We start from the raw sequence: 12,934 nt of genomic DNA, 5'->3' as shown, positions 1-12,934 counted from the left end.
AAAAGAGAGATTCCGGAAATGTCTAGTAGGTGGCGAGCAGACTATGTACTTCCAGAGAAATGAGAAAGCCAGAAAGGGCACTTGCTTGGGGAGGAAGATGACACATGTGGCTTCGGGCATGTTGGCTCTACTATACTTCCCAACAGGAAGATCAGACAGAAGTTCTGGAATTGAGAGAGGATATGGATTTGAAAACACCAGAATTTCCTACCACAGGTAAGCAGTATTTCTCTGCTCTTCCCCTTCTCTCTTCTCCAGGACCTTCCAAGTGCTGATTTCCACCTTTCAGATCCAACTAAGCTTATCCTGGAACAGGACACTAGTTCAGTGCTCACATCCCCGATATTGGTGTGTGTACCTTTCCCTGCACTGTCAGCTCCTGCAGATGTTTCAGTTGTTGACTTTTTGCATGAGGTTTCAGGCATGCCTAGTGCATTCATGGTACAGTGTCCTCCACTTTCCCCAACCCTGAGATACAAAATCCAGTTAGTACCTACCTACTCTGCATCCACACTTTGCTCACTTCTGAAACTGTCTACCGCATTCCAATTAATTTCAAGAGTCCCAGCCTTAGGGCCATTGTCAAGGATCAATGTGGAGTAACCATTCAGCAAAGGACCTCTGCTGCCCTTAAAGGGGCCAACTTAAGTATCTGGTGAAGACCACCCAGTTTCCTGGCTGGCTACTATCTTTAGAGTCCGGGTCAGGTCAGATAAAAACAGGTTAGAAAATGGGCATAAAATCCCCAGGACAATGAAAAATCTACTGGTGGAAGGGGACTGGGGCTTTAACAGGGAATATGCTTGGGAGTTCTAAGCAAATTTAGAACAGTGCTAACATGTCAGTTAAGACAGAAGTAAGGTAAAATCTAAGAAACACAGGTGTGATTAAAATTTGGATCTAGGGCTATAGAGCAAGAATATGCAAATATAAAACCACTTCCTATGGATGGCAAGTTAGCAGTTTGGGGGGTTGAAGAAAGAGAAAAAAAAAAAAAACACTTCCTAGTCTGAAGTTGAACTTGAGAGTATACAGCACTTTGGCATCTTGCAAGAGAAAGATAAGGACTTAGGAGATCCTGACAACAAACATTGGGAGCTGGGGGTGCCAGTTCCACAAGTGAGGTGTGGAAAGCAGGAATTACTCTAAAGAGACAAAAAATTCCTATTTCGTAAACCTCCTGAGCTGCCTAAGAAAGCCATGCATACTAAATTCTACAGTTTTAACAGGACATCCATATTAGATAAAAATAAGCCATATATCCCTATCCAATCCTTTTGCTAAATAAAGGCAGCTCTCATTCTAGTGCCATTTTCCAAAAGAGAAAAGTTGCAGAAAACTACACGTTATCAAGATGATTTCAATATTAGAGGACAATGATTACACATTATTCCTTTTCCTTAAAATTCAGGTATATGTATTACTTTATCTCTCTGGCTTGGTTCATTCAGCGTAGTTCACTTCCTACCCTTTACAGTAGCATGCTAGCTATGAAAACTATTTGCTTCTTCAGTAAGTGTCAGGTGGCATGATAACTCAATGCCCAGATGCTAGTTGAGCACTGGAGTCCACAACAGCTAAGAGGTCCCTGGCTGTTTCCTACAGCAGATGAGATAAGAAGAGCTGCTGTCTTTTGGAGGACTGCAATCCTCCAATCCGATCCTGCACCAGTGTTTGAAAGCCTGTGTTCACGGAGGAGTCACATCTTCCGGTTTTGGCTCCAGAGCACAGCAACCTTACACCCAGTGCTCAGGAAGCAGTGCTTATCAACTAAGCCACATGTCACCCCCATGGACATGTCATGTCCTGGCTTCTCAATGGCCAGCTCGGCACAGGCGGAATGTAAAGGTCAGCTCATCACCACCTCTCTGGCACTTCTTTGCCCTCCCCTCTATTGCAGGGTGTCTTCAAGTCCTCAGAGAGAGCAGTTTCAATCATTATGACCTGAGCCCTAGAAGCCACCCTCTGCACAACTTGTTCAGAATACGAAGATGATGCAGCCCAAGGCAGCTCCCAGCTGAGAACACCCTGCATTGTGGAAGTCGAAGAGAGGGCTGACTCCCTCAAGTGCTGCCTTTAACAAATGCAAAACTGCTGGTGAATGTCAAAGTCATCTCAACTGAGATTTTACCTGGTTTTTTGACATCTTCTTTGGTCTTGGATTCCTGAAACACAAATAATAAAGTAGCATTAATACATTATTAACAACTTCTTTACATAAGAAAATGTCCCTGGGGCCAGCCTGGAGATGGAGGGTAAGTAGAAATAATAATGAAAAGGTCTGATAATGGTGCTCTTGAATACATGTGGGGCTACACATAGTGGCATATTCACTTTCAAATCACAAAAATCACCAGTGAAGATGAGACACAAGTAACACAAACCTCAATTAACACCAAGCATTTGGGAATATGAGGTACATCCTACATCAGAGAAACATCTTAGCTCATAATTTTTCCCTCATTTCATATTTATTGAGGCTGGACTTGGTGGCTTACACCTGTTAAGTTCAGCATTTTCGGAGGCCAATGTGGGAGGATCACTTGAGGCCAGGAGTTCAAGACCAGCCTGGGCAACATAGTGAGACCCCGTCACTACAAAAAAGTTGTAAGAAAAAAAATTAGCCAGGCATGGCAGTGCATGCCTGTAGTGCCAGCTACTTGAGATGCTGAGGCAGGAGGATCACTTGAGCCCAGAAGTTCAAGGTTATAGTGAGCTATGATGGTGCCACTATACTCCAACCTGGGAGATAGATCAAGACACTGTCTCTAAAAAAGATAAAAAGTAAATTAAGACTGGGTGTGATGGCTCACACCTGTAATCCTAGCACTATGGGAGACCAAGGCAAGTGGATCACATAAACCCAGGAGTTTAAGACCAGCCTAGGCAACATGGGAAAACTCCAACACTACAAAAAATACAAAAAATTAGCCAGGCATGGTGGCATGCACCTGCAGTCCCAGCTACTGGGGAGGCTGAGGTGGGAGGATCACCTAAGCCCAAGAAGTCAAGGATTTTGACTTGACTATGATCATGCCACTGTACTCCAGCCTGGGCAACAGAGTGAGACCCTGTCTCTAAAAAAGAAATAAATAAAAAATAAACAAAAATAAAACATTTACTGACTATTTACTATATATAACAAGCACTGTGCCATGTGCTTTATAGAGATCATCTTGTTTAACCCTCACAATAATCCTACAATCTATTGTTGAATCAATATTGTTACTATTCCATTTTACAATTGGGGTAATACTTAATACATGTAGTATGGATTGCTGTCTCCTCAAAATGACATAGAAAATAAAACAAATGTAACAAGTTCCAGGTTATAAAGAACTCAGGAGACAGACCCCAAATTTTACATTCACAAACCACCATTACTATAATCCCCAAGTCTTGACTTTTCCAAATGTGCCTAAAATCACATAAAAAGTACTCCCTCCTGCCTTATGCCATACTACCATACCCTACCACTGCCCTCACTCCCCATACATTTGTAATCTGCTTTTCTCACTGCAGTTTGCTTCATACTTTTCGTTCCACTATATTATTTTCCTCATGGTAAACTCCATCTCACACGCCTTGGGAGAACACCCTAAATCCCTTTTACTCACAACTAAAGTTTACTTGCCTTTGTTTGAATTTCCTCCTCAACAACATCAGGGATTTCATCTGGGGTTGCAGGTAACTGGACAGTTAACTTGAATCTTCCTTTTCCTTGCCATACTAACTCATGATTCTTTCTCTCCAGAACCTTCTGCCGAACTGAAGTGTCCAAAGGAGGGGAAAAAAAGCCAAATGACAAGCAATCTTTATTTACAAAATTATTGTATGATTTCTCTGGGCTGCGTTACTGTCAATCAATCACTTAGTTTCTCAAGAAAGGCTATGTGAAGTAAAAGAGGAAGAGTTTAGCAAGCAGACATGGATTTGAATTTCATCCTTAAACTTATTTTTTAATGTTGAGCATGTTCCCTAATAAGCTGTGCTTACAAAGCTTCAGTTTTCTTGTCTATTTGTAAGGTTAATGGAGATTGTTTTGTATGAGTGCCATGTGTATTAAATTGAGGAAACATTATAAAGAACTTGGTACAGGACCTGATACTCAGGAGGTACTCAAAAGGTAGCAACATTTATTCTGTATTGAAGTGAATTAAATTAAAGCATCCTCCAAGGAGAGCCAGTGAAGACTGGGTACTGGGACATGGCATGATGAAAGCCATGTTTTAGGAAGGTGGCTAGGTGGCTATATGCAGGAGCCTAGTTGGAAAAAGACTGTAATGAAATGGGCCTCACATTTGATAGTAAAAGGAGTATAAAAGAAGGGAGAGATTTTGCAAAAAATAAATTAACAAATAAATAGATTAGCACATCAGACAGCTTGGCTGTAGTGAAACAGCTGAACAGTGGACATAAAGAGTCCAAAGACCTGGATTTGAATTCCAACCCTGCCACAAATAGCTGAGTGAATACCTTAACTCCTCTCAACTCTCAGCTTCCTCACTTAAAGTGGTGTCCACGAATGCGCTCTGTAACATCCCCAAGAACTATGCAGATGTGAGTTACAATTATAAAAAGGAGCAGCCAAAGAGATATGAAGAAAATCAGCACATCTCAGTCCATGAAGAGCAGGGAAGAAGTGAGTTTCAAGGAGGAGGCATGGTCAACATAGTCAGAGAGTGCAAAGAGGTTAGGGGGAAAGGGAGCTTTTGCCAGAGTGCCCTATGGGTGACAGGTGTAGCTCTAGTGTGAATGTTGGGTCACCATGCTGTGTTCTGATATGGCTGGCCAGATGAAGTCAAAGATGTAGGTCAGAATCTTTCATAAAGAGGGCATGATAGCTTTCCCACCTCAACCCTCTGTGAAGGGGGTGGAGGAAGTGGGGTCTTAACTGGATGCCAACTCAGAAACAGACCTCAGAAACAACCTAAGAAGCAGCTCCAGATTCTAATCTCATTCTTTATGAGGAGGGCAGATGTTTCTACACAAATGCTTCAAGTGGTTTACTAAACAAAGGTGGGGATTGAGGACTGGATAGGACCCCTGAAAACCAACAACAAGCTACATTTTGTAAGCCAAGTTATCTAGAGTCATGGACCTCTGTGTTACAGTCCTTTTCCTATTCCCTAGATTTTGATAAAGTCCTGTCTAGGCATCTAAATGTGCCAGTCTGTTCTCAGATTGTGGGCAATATTTATGGGCACAAGTATTTCAGGAGAACAATTTGTAGTAATATGGGTATATGATCTCCAAAAAGGAGAAAGTGAATCTGGGAGGAAAAAGAGCTGAAACTCTGATGTCCAGCCTCCCTTACCCATGTGGACAGTCTTCTGCCTGCACCAACCTTAGATCATCAACATTTAATTTTATTTAAGGAGACGATAGGTTCCCTTACCACAAAGAACCTGACAATAACCAGGAACCAAAATATGTCAGGAAAGTATGATAAAATAGACACATCTGAAACAGTTTTTAAAATGTTATGTCAATTTACACCAACTTTTCAGAAATCCAGTGAACTATGTAAGAGTGAGATATGGCTTCCCATTCATTTCTATTTGCTATACACAAATAAATACAGAGAAGTGCTGATGGGCTCATTCTTACAGTTTATATGAATCAAATCACGTTATGGTATGGGCCTGCACCTGTTGAGGCCACTTCTTGGCATGGAGGATGGAGGGTGGAGAATATCCTCCACAGAAGAATGCATTTCTGGGGCTTCAAGGGTAGGTCATTCATTGTTAGCAAATTCCTGCCACTTTGTTACTGAGAAAGTGGTTCCTCAAATAGGAAACCAAAACTGACTAGGGATTTTCCACCCCGGAGAACTTTGACCTTGCAAGGTTTTGAGTTTTTGTTTTTTGGGGTTTTTTTTAGATGGAGTTTCACTCTTGTTGCCCAGGCTGGAGTGCAATGGCGCGATCTTGGCTGACTACAACCTCCGCCTCTTGGGTTCAAGTGATTCTCCTGCCTTAGCCTCTCAAGTAGCTGGGATTACAGGCACGCACCACCATGCCCAGCTAATTTCGTATTTTTAGTAGAGACGGGGTTTCTTCATGTTGGTCAGGCTGATCTCAAATTCCCGACCTCAGGTGATCTGCCCGCCTCAGCCTCCCACAGTGCTGGCATTGATTACAGGTGTGGGCCCAGCCTAGGGTTTAGAGTTTTAATAAGTTTTGGGTCATTTGTGCTGGGGATAAGACAAGAGGGGCCACTGGAGCAGCCTGGGGGTGGAGAAAGGGGGGCGTGGAGAAAGAAGAGTTGTGATCTGGGGCCAGTCAAGGACAAAAGCCCAGCAGAAGGACTGAAATCTTTTCTGCTTGGAGGGCTAGAATTGAGTTATCATCACAAAATTATGTTTTGTGCTATTAGTATTTTTATGCTGTTTAAATGTTGTATAGTTAATTCTCTTTTTGTTTATTTGGGGTTGTCAACAAACTACAGAAATTCTAAAACTTTAACACATCAAGGTCACCTGGGTTGTTGGTTAAATATGCGCTTCCCACCCACCCCACACTCATTGAACCTGAATCTCTAAAACAGAGCTAGGAAGGTGCCTAGTTAACCTGCTCTCCAGGTCATTCAGATGCAGGTGAGACCTACTCCTAAGGATAGTGGAATCTGAAGAAGAAAGAAGCATCCTTAAGGGCCAGATGGATGGTGTTGTTGACCTCTGAAATCAAAGTGGGAAAAACCCTCAAGAAAAAGTGACACCCAAAAGGGAAATGACAAGTATCACACAGTTGCCTTCTGAGCACTCCTTGGTGAAATTAATCCTAAGAAAACATGGTATTTTGTTTTCATAAGGGCCATGAGCCAAGCATGGCTCCTTCCTTCCTTCTGTGCGTCGTTCTTTTTCTGTTTCATTTTCCTTTTCCTTTCTGGATCCCTGCTGGGGCACTTTAACTGCACGGCCTCGGCCTCAGCCTCCTTGCCTCTCATCTGGCCCAAATGCTTCCCCAAATCCAGCAACATGAAGGTGTAATTCGGAGTTGACTAGATCCCAATGGGTCACTATCCATCTATAATATGCTGGTGGAAAAGGTGCCCATTCTGGGAGCTGCAGGTCACGGGCTTCCCACTGCAGACCAGGGAGGCCCCTGAACAAGCAGATCATAGGTGGGCTCTTGGCCCTTCCTGAACGGGAACAGTAGTGGGGAGGAGGGAAGAAAGCCCCTTAATGGCCTGTGAGGAGGGAGCTTTACCGACTTTCCCTCCAAAGCTCAAATCTCGCAACCCACAATCACTTCAGAATGTCATCCTTGCTCCCAATCTGAGGCCCACCCGAGACTGAGGGAAGAGGCCCCGGCAGGCCCTCGACAATGAGCCTGTTGGTTCATCGACGGCCCCTCCAACGTGGACGCCGCGAAGGCTCTACGTTGACCTTCAGGCCGTGTGACTTTACGCAGCGCCTCTGCCCCTCTCCCAAGTGACCCCAGGAGCACTGGGAATCTCCAAGACCCACGAAGAAAACCTGTGACTTGTCACGTTTCTTATCCAGCTTCCTTCCCCACATAATAATGACAGGAAAAGACAGGAAAGGATGATAAGAGGATACACTCCCTTCAACAACAACGATAAACAGTAACACCACCACAGCAGGGAAAGACAGAAAAGGATCCAGGAATCAGGACTCGCCTGCGCGGTTCCGCCGCCACCCCCAGGCCGCGCCGTTAAGCGCCGGGAAACGCAGGGCGCGGGGGAACCGCAGCGCCCCGGGTGCACTCGGAGTTTATTCTGTCGTCCCCGCCCCGCCCTTGCCACCTCCGCTACAGCAGCCGCCAGAGCCGGGCAGGACCCCCTCCCGTGCGTGCCCCGCCGCCATTTCCCTGGAGGAAGAGCAGACGTGCCCCCTCCTCACCCCACCCCTTGCGCCCCTCACCGTCCTCCGGGTGGAAGAGCACCAGGAAGCGGGACGGGCTCTCGGGATCCTGGCGGACCTCACACTCGCCGCCTCCCGACCTCTTCGGGCTCTGGAAGTACATCTGCAACTTGGTGCTCAAGTTCTTTGGGGGGTCGGGGCCCCAAGAGCCCTCGACCAGCAGCGGGAAGAAGCCAGGCACCGCCATCCTCAGCTCCGCTCTCCGCCCGACTGCAAGGGCGGCGCCAACTCCGGGCGGCTAACTTTGACTCTTTCGCTTTCGTTTCCTGGAAAACTCCCAGGCCTTGGTTTCTTTTTGCCTTCAGCCTAACACAGCGGACCCAGGAATGGCCGAGTCATCCCCCGCCCACCTCTCCACCTTCGCATTCGGCCCACAGCCAAGTCCAAAGTAACCCTTTGGGGCGGGCCACCGGCGCCGCGGGAAGGCAGCCTCCGTCCACCTGTGCCCCGCGGGCTCCCACGCCCCCTCGTAACTCTGCGCCCGGTGCCGGCCGCTTGCCCCAACTGCAGATGAAGTCAGCAGCTGTGGGGCACCAGACCTTGAGCAAACACAAAGATCAGCTAATTTTTGCCCCTAGCCGACCCTTTACAAAAAAATAAAATAACTCTCAAAACTGTGGCCCTTCTAGAATGTTTGCAGCCTATTTGGGGGCATTTTCAGCAATCAATGTGATTATCAGAATTTTAGGTTGCTTTTCCTGTTCTGCCTTCTGTTCCTTTATGTGGTAATATTACACGTCTAGAAATGTGCGAGAAACAATTATACTCACAGTTTTTTTGTGGAATATTTACTAGGCGCCGTTCACTCACTCACTGAGCCCTCGCCGAGCTCACGGAGCTATGGTGAACACAGGGGGAATAGGTGCTCTAGGAAAGAATATACAGGTGTTCCTGGAACAGATGATGACAGGCTCCTGGCCCAGCTGTGGCGGCTCAGGGAGGGTTTATGGGGCGGTGATATATAACCTGATAACCCCAGTGATATCAGCCTTGGAGGGTTGGCAAGTGGGGTTCCACGGTGTGATTCACACGTACAGGATCACTCCGGCTGCTGCGTGGTGGCTAGAGTGGAGGCAGAGAGGTCAGCCAAGTGGCTACCATAGTGTCCCAAGTGAGAGACAAGGGTGGCTGAGACCCGGGTGCCGGCAGAGAAGAACTGAGAAAACGAGGATTCTCAATTAATAGTAAAAGCAGGACTTGCTGAAGGATGTGAGCCTTGAGAGAAAGAAAAGCTTAAGGATGACTCCAAGGTCAGCCAAGGATCGCCCGCGCAAGTGGCTGGATGATAGCGGCAACTGCAAGAGGGAGGCCAAGTGGCGGGGAAGAGGCTAGGGCTGTGTGTTTCCTTGACCCAAAATAAAGGAGTGTTGCAAATCGAGGGTGGGGGGAGAGGGGATTATTATTCCATGCTACCGATACCTCAGGTCAGAGAAACGTCTGCTGGACTGCTGGGGACCGGCAAGCACTGTCTCCTGGTGAGGAGGGAGGAGAGGGCAATGGCAGCTACTCAGGACTGAAAGGGAAGGAAGCAAGTGGAAGCAGCAAGCGTAACAGGCTCTTTGCAGAGATGTGACTGTGAAGGGGAAGAAGGAGCCAGGCAGCAGCTTGTGGGGTTACAGGATCGGGCTGAATTTCAGAATGAAGAGAACAAGAGATGGGCCAAAGGGTTTACCTGCCTTTTATTTCGGCTCTGTAATAATGCTAAACACTATACAGATATTTTCTCCTGCCTCCAGCTTGTTACCTGCAGATGGCGCTCATCATCTGATCCAAACTGCTCTGGACAGACTCCCCCCTCCACTCCGCTGCCCCCCACCGCACCACAGCTTTCGAAAGAGGGGTGGACCAGTGCCCTCAGCCAAATGTGGTGACTGTTTCTCCCCAGGGCCTTTCAATCTCACCCCAAACCACAACTAAAATCGGCACTCCTCCTCTCCCTCTTTCCCCTGAGTTTGGGGTCCCAGAACTTAGCAAATAGTTTCCCTTTTTCCTTACATCTTTATTGTATAAGAAATAAAGTCAGGGTCATTTCTGGATTACTTTTGAGCGTTTCTTTAATTATCAACAACGTATCTTACCACTCGAAGTCTGCTTATGACACCTGGATGGACTGGGAAGGAGCTATCAGAGGATCAGGAACGCAGGTCTTGAAAGCCAGGGAAGGAAAGTTCTAGAAGGAGCAAATTTTTGAACAGCATTGGCTCCTGCAGTACTTTATTTTCTGTAAGTTATTTTCCCCCTGTTCACTTGAAGTTTCCCACAGAATGCTTATCCTCTCACAATTCTGTCTCCTGTGAGTATCTGCCTTCTGATCCTTTCTTCCTGGGAAGCACAGTCTTCTCAGGGCCTGAGGTGGGTGTGCCCCTCTGCTGTAGAAGTGGCCGTGTTCATATCGCTGTTCCTTAGTTCTCCTTCCACCTCACAGCCACAGCTCATTTTAATATAACCACCCATGTATGCATTTTTGGGCTGAACTTCCCTTTCCCTGCTTCATCTAAATTCCCCCTTTTGGTTTCTCTACAAACTGCTGTAGCCTAGCAACATGCTCCTTTGAGCTTCTCTGCAAACTAGCATCAGCCTCCCCATTTCTCCCACTGAGGTGTAAAGGAGGGAAAGGGCTACTTTCCCTTCTGTCCTGAATCAGTGAGTTGTAGGTACCTCATGCCCACCACTCCACCTCATTTTGCTCCTGAAACTCCTGGCCCAGTCACCCCAAAATAAGACATGGCCATAAATGAAGGGAAAAGCACTCCAAGAAGTTCCATGGTCAGAGGGAGCCCCCTGATGGACACATCACAGTCTTTAGTTTTACTCCTTATGCTCAAGTCCCTTTTGGGAGCTTTATCTTCTTCAAACCTCCATAGGGACAGTCTCCATACCCCTCAATTAGCCAGGACAGTAATTCCTAATGGTGCATTTTCCCAAATAGAAGTAATTTTGTTTCACCAGTACTACAGTTGAGTGGAAGGTGAAGGCAGCTTCTCCAGAAGAGTCCAGAGTAGATTTGATCCTTCCATGTTTGTGTAAAGACCTTTCCTCATCATCCAATTAGGTAACTATTGAATCAAACATACATGTGTATATCTCAAGACCAGCATTCATTCTCAGTATAATCTAGATCATATTTTTTAAAAAATAGAAACACAGTATTTTATTATCACACTATACCAGTAATGGCTGTTAAATATTGAGCCACCAGACTTTCGAAACAAAGTTTCCATAAGTGTTATGTTTATTATAAATTATACTGATATAATGGTTGGATAACATAATTTACAAATAATAACAAAATATATAATGCTCTATTGTAGTTTCTAAATACCAGCAGAAACTGGACCCCTTTCTGACACCTTACACTAAAATTAACTCCAGATGGATTGAAGACTTAAACATAAAGCCTAACACCATAAAAACCCTAGAAGAAAACCTAGGCAAAACCATTCAGGACATAGGCATAGGCAAGGACTTCATGACTAAAACAGCAAAAGCATTGGCAACAAAAGCCAAAATAGACAAAGGGTAGCTAATTAAACTCCAGAGCTTCTGTACAGCAAAAGAAACAATCATTAGAGTGAACCAGCAACCAACAGAATGGAAAAAATTTTTGCAATCTACCCATCTGACGAAGGGCTAATATCCAGAATCTACAAAGAACTAAAACAGATTTACAAGAAAAAACAAACAAACCCATTCAAAAGTGGGCAAAGGACATGAACAGACACTTTTCAAAAGAAGACATTTATGAGGCCAACAAACACATGAAAAAATGCTCATCATCACTGGTCATTAGAGAAATGTAAATAAAAACTACATTGAGATACCATCTCACACCAGTTAGAATGGTGATTGTTAAAAAATCTGGAGACAGCAGATGCTGGAGAGGATGTGGAGAAATAGGAACAATTTTACACTGTTGGTGGGAGTGTAAATTAGTTCAACCATTGTGGAAGACAGTGGGGCGATTCCTCAAGGATCTAGAAATAGAAATTCCATTTGACCCAGCCATCCCATTACTGGGTATATATCCAAAGGATTACAAATCATTCTGTTATAAAGACAGATGCACACGTATGTTCATTGCGGCACTGTTTACAATAGCAAAGACCTGGAACTAACCCTAATGCCCATTGATGATAGACTGGACAAGGAAAATGTGGCACATATACACCATGGAATACTATGCAGCCATAAAAAAAAAAAACTTAGAAATCGCGTCCTTTGTAGTGACATGGATGAATCTGGAAACCATCATTCTCAGCAAACTGACACAAGAACAGAAAAACAAATACCACATGTTCTCACTCACAGATGGGTATTAAACAACGGGAACACATGGACACAGGGAGGGGAGCATCACACATTGAGGTCTGTTGGGGGGGACTAGGGGAGGGGCAGTGGAGGGTAGGGAGATTGGGGAGGGATAACATGGGGAGAAATGCCAGATATAGGTGATGGGGGAATGGAGGCAGCAAACCACATGCCACGTATGTACCTATGCAACAATCCTGCATGTTTTGCACATGTACCCAAAACCTAAAGTTATATGCCTGAATTAAAATAAATTAAATCCCTATCCTACATATCAGCTTCTTTCCTAAATCTCATAATCTGTTAGTAATTTAAAGGCATGAAGATGAAAGAAATTTCAGTATAAATTTCTCTCTTTTTATAGTAGGCAATGTAGCTAACTTAAAACAATTTTGGGGGGATACAGCAGGAGATGAGGACAATATTCCAGTTATCTTTTCCTGCTTAACAATCCTCCCCCAAATTTAGTGGTATTATCCCTTGAGATTTTGGGGGTTGACTAGACTAAACTAGGCAATTCTTTCTCAAGAATTGAGAAATTTGTAATCAGACTGTGGGTGAGGCTGGAGGCATCTCAAAGGCTACTTACTCACACATCTGGTACCCAGCCTAGGATAACTCAAAAAACTGGGGGCTGGAACCCCTGGAACTCCTCTGGCATCTCTATCAATATGTGGGCTTACCACATGGTTTCTCCAGCATGGTGCCTTCAGAGTAGGTGAACTTTCAACTTGGTGG

The 12,934-nt window shown here is 45.1% G+C and overlaps 1 protein-coding gene across 7 annotated transcripts in view; it reads right to left on the bottom strand.

Moving 5' to 3' along the window:
- The window catches only part of PARP14 (poly(ADP-ribose) polymerase family member 14), a 95,939-nt gene extending 85,431 nt beyond the window's left edge, over window positions 1–10,508 (bottom strand). For 3 of the 7 annotated variants that reach the window (XM_017508191.2, XM_017508188.2, XM_017508189.2), the window contains exons 1-3: window positions 7,889–8,630; window positions 3,635–3,768; window positions 2,132–2,165 (exon numbers count right to left, since the gene is read on the bottom strand). In XM_017508191.2, coding sequence (XP_017363680.1) covers window positions 2,132–2,165; window positions 3,635–3,768; window positions 7,889–8,075 — 355 coding nt within the window. In that variant the 5' untranslated portion in view covers window positions 8,076–8,630. Of the gene's footprint in view, window positions 1–2,131; window positions 2,166–3,634; window positions 3,769–7,888; window positions 8,631–8,658; window positions 8,834–9,966 lie in introns of those variants that run through there. The other 4 variants (XM_037731229.1, XM_037731228.1, XM_017508192.2 and 1 more) reach the window with 4 other exon arrangements.
- Between the last annotated feature and the right edge of the window lie 2,426 nt (window positions 10,509–12,934).

Source organism: Cebus imitator, unplaced genomic scaffold (genome assembly GCF_001604975.1).
Source record: "Cebus imitator isolate Cc_AM_T3 unplaced genomic scaffold, Cebus_imitator-1.0 Scaffold387, whole genome shotgun sequence".
Classification (NCBI taxonomy): Eukaryota; Metazoa; Chordata; class Mammalia; order Primates; family Cebidae; genus Cebus; species Cebus imitator.
Note: the sequence above shows the minus strand (reverse complement) of the source record. Positions and strands in the feature narration are given on the sequence as shown.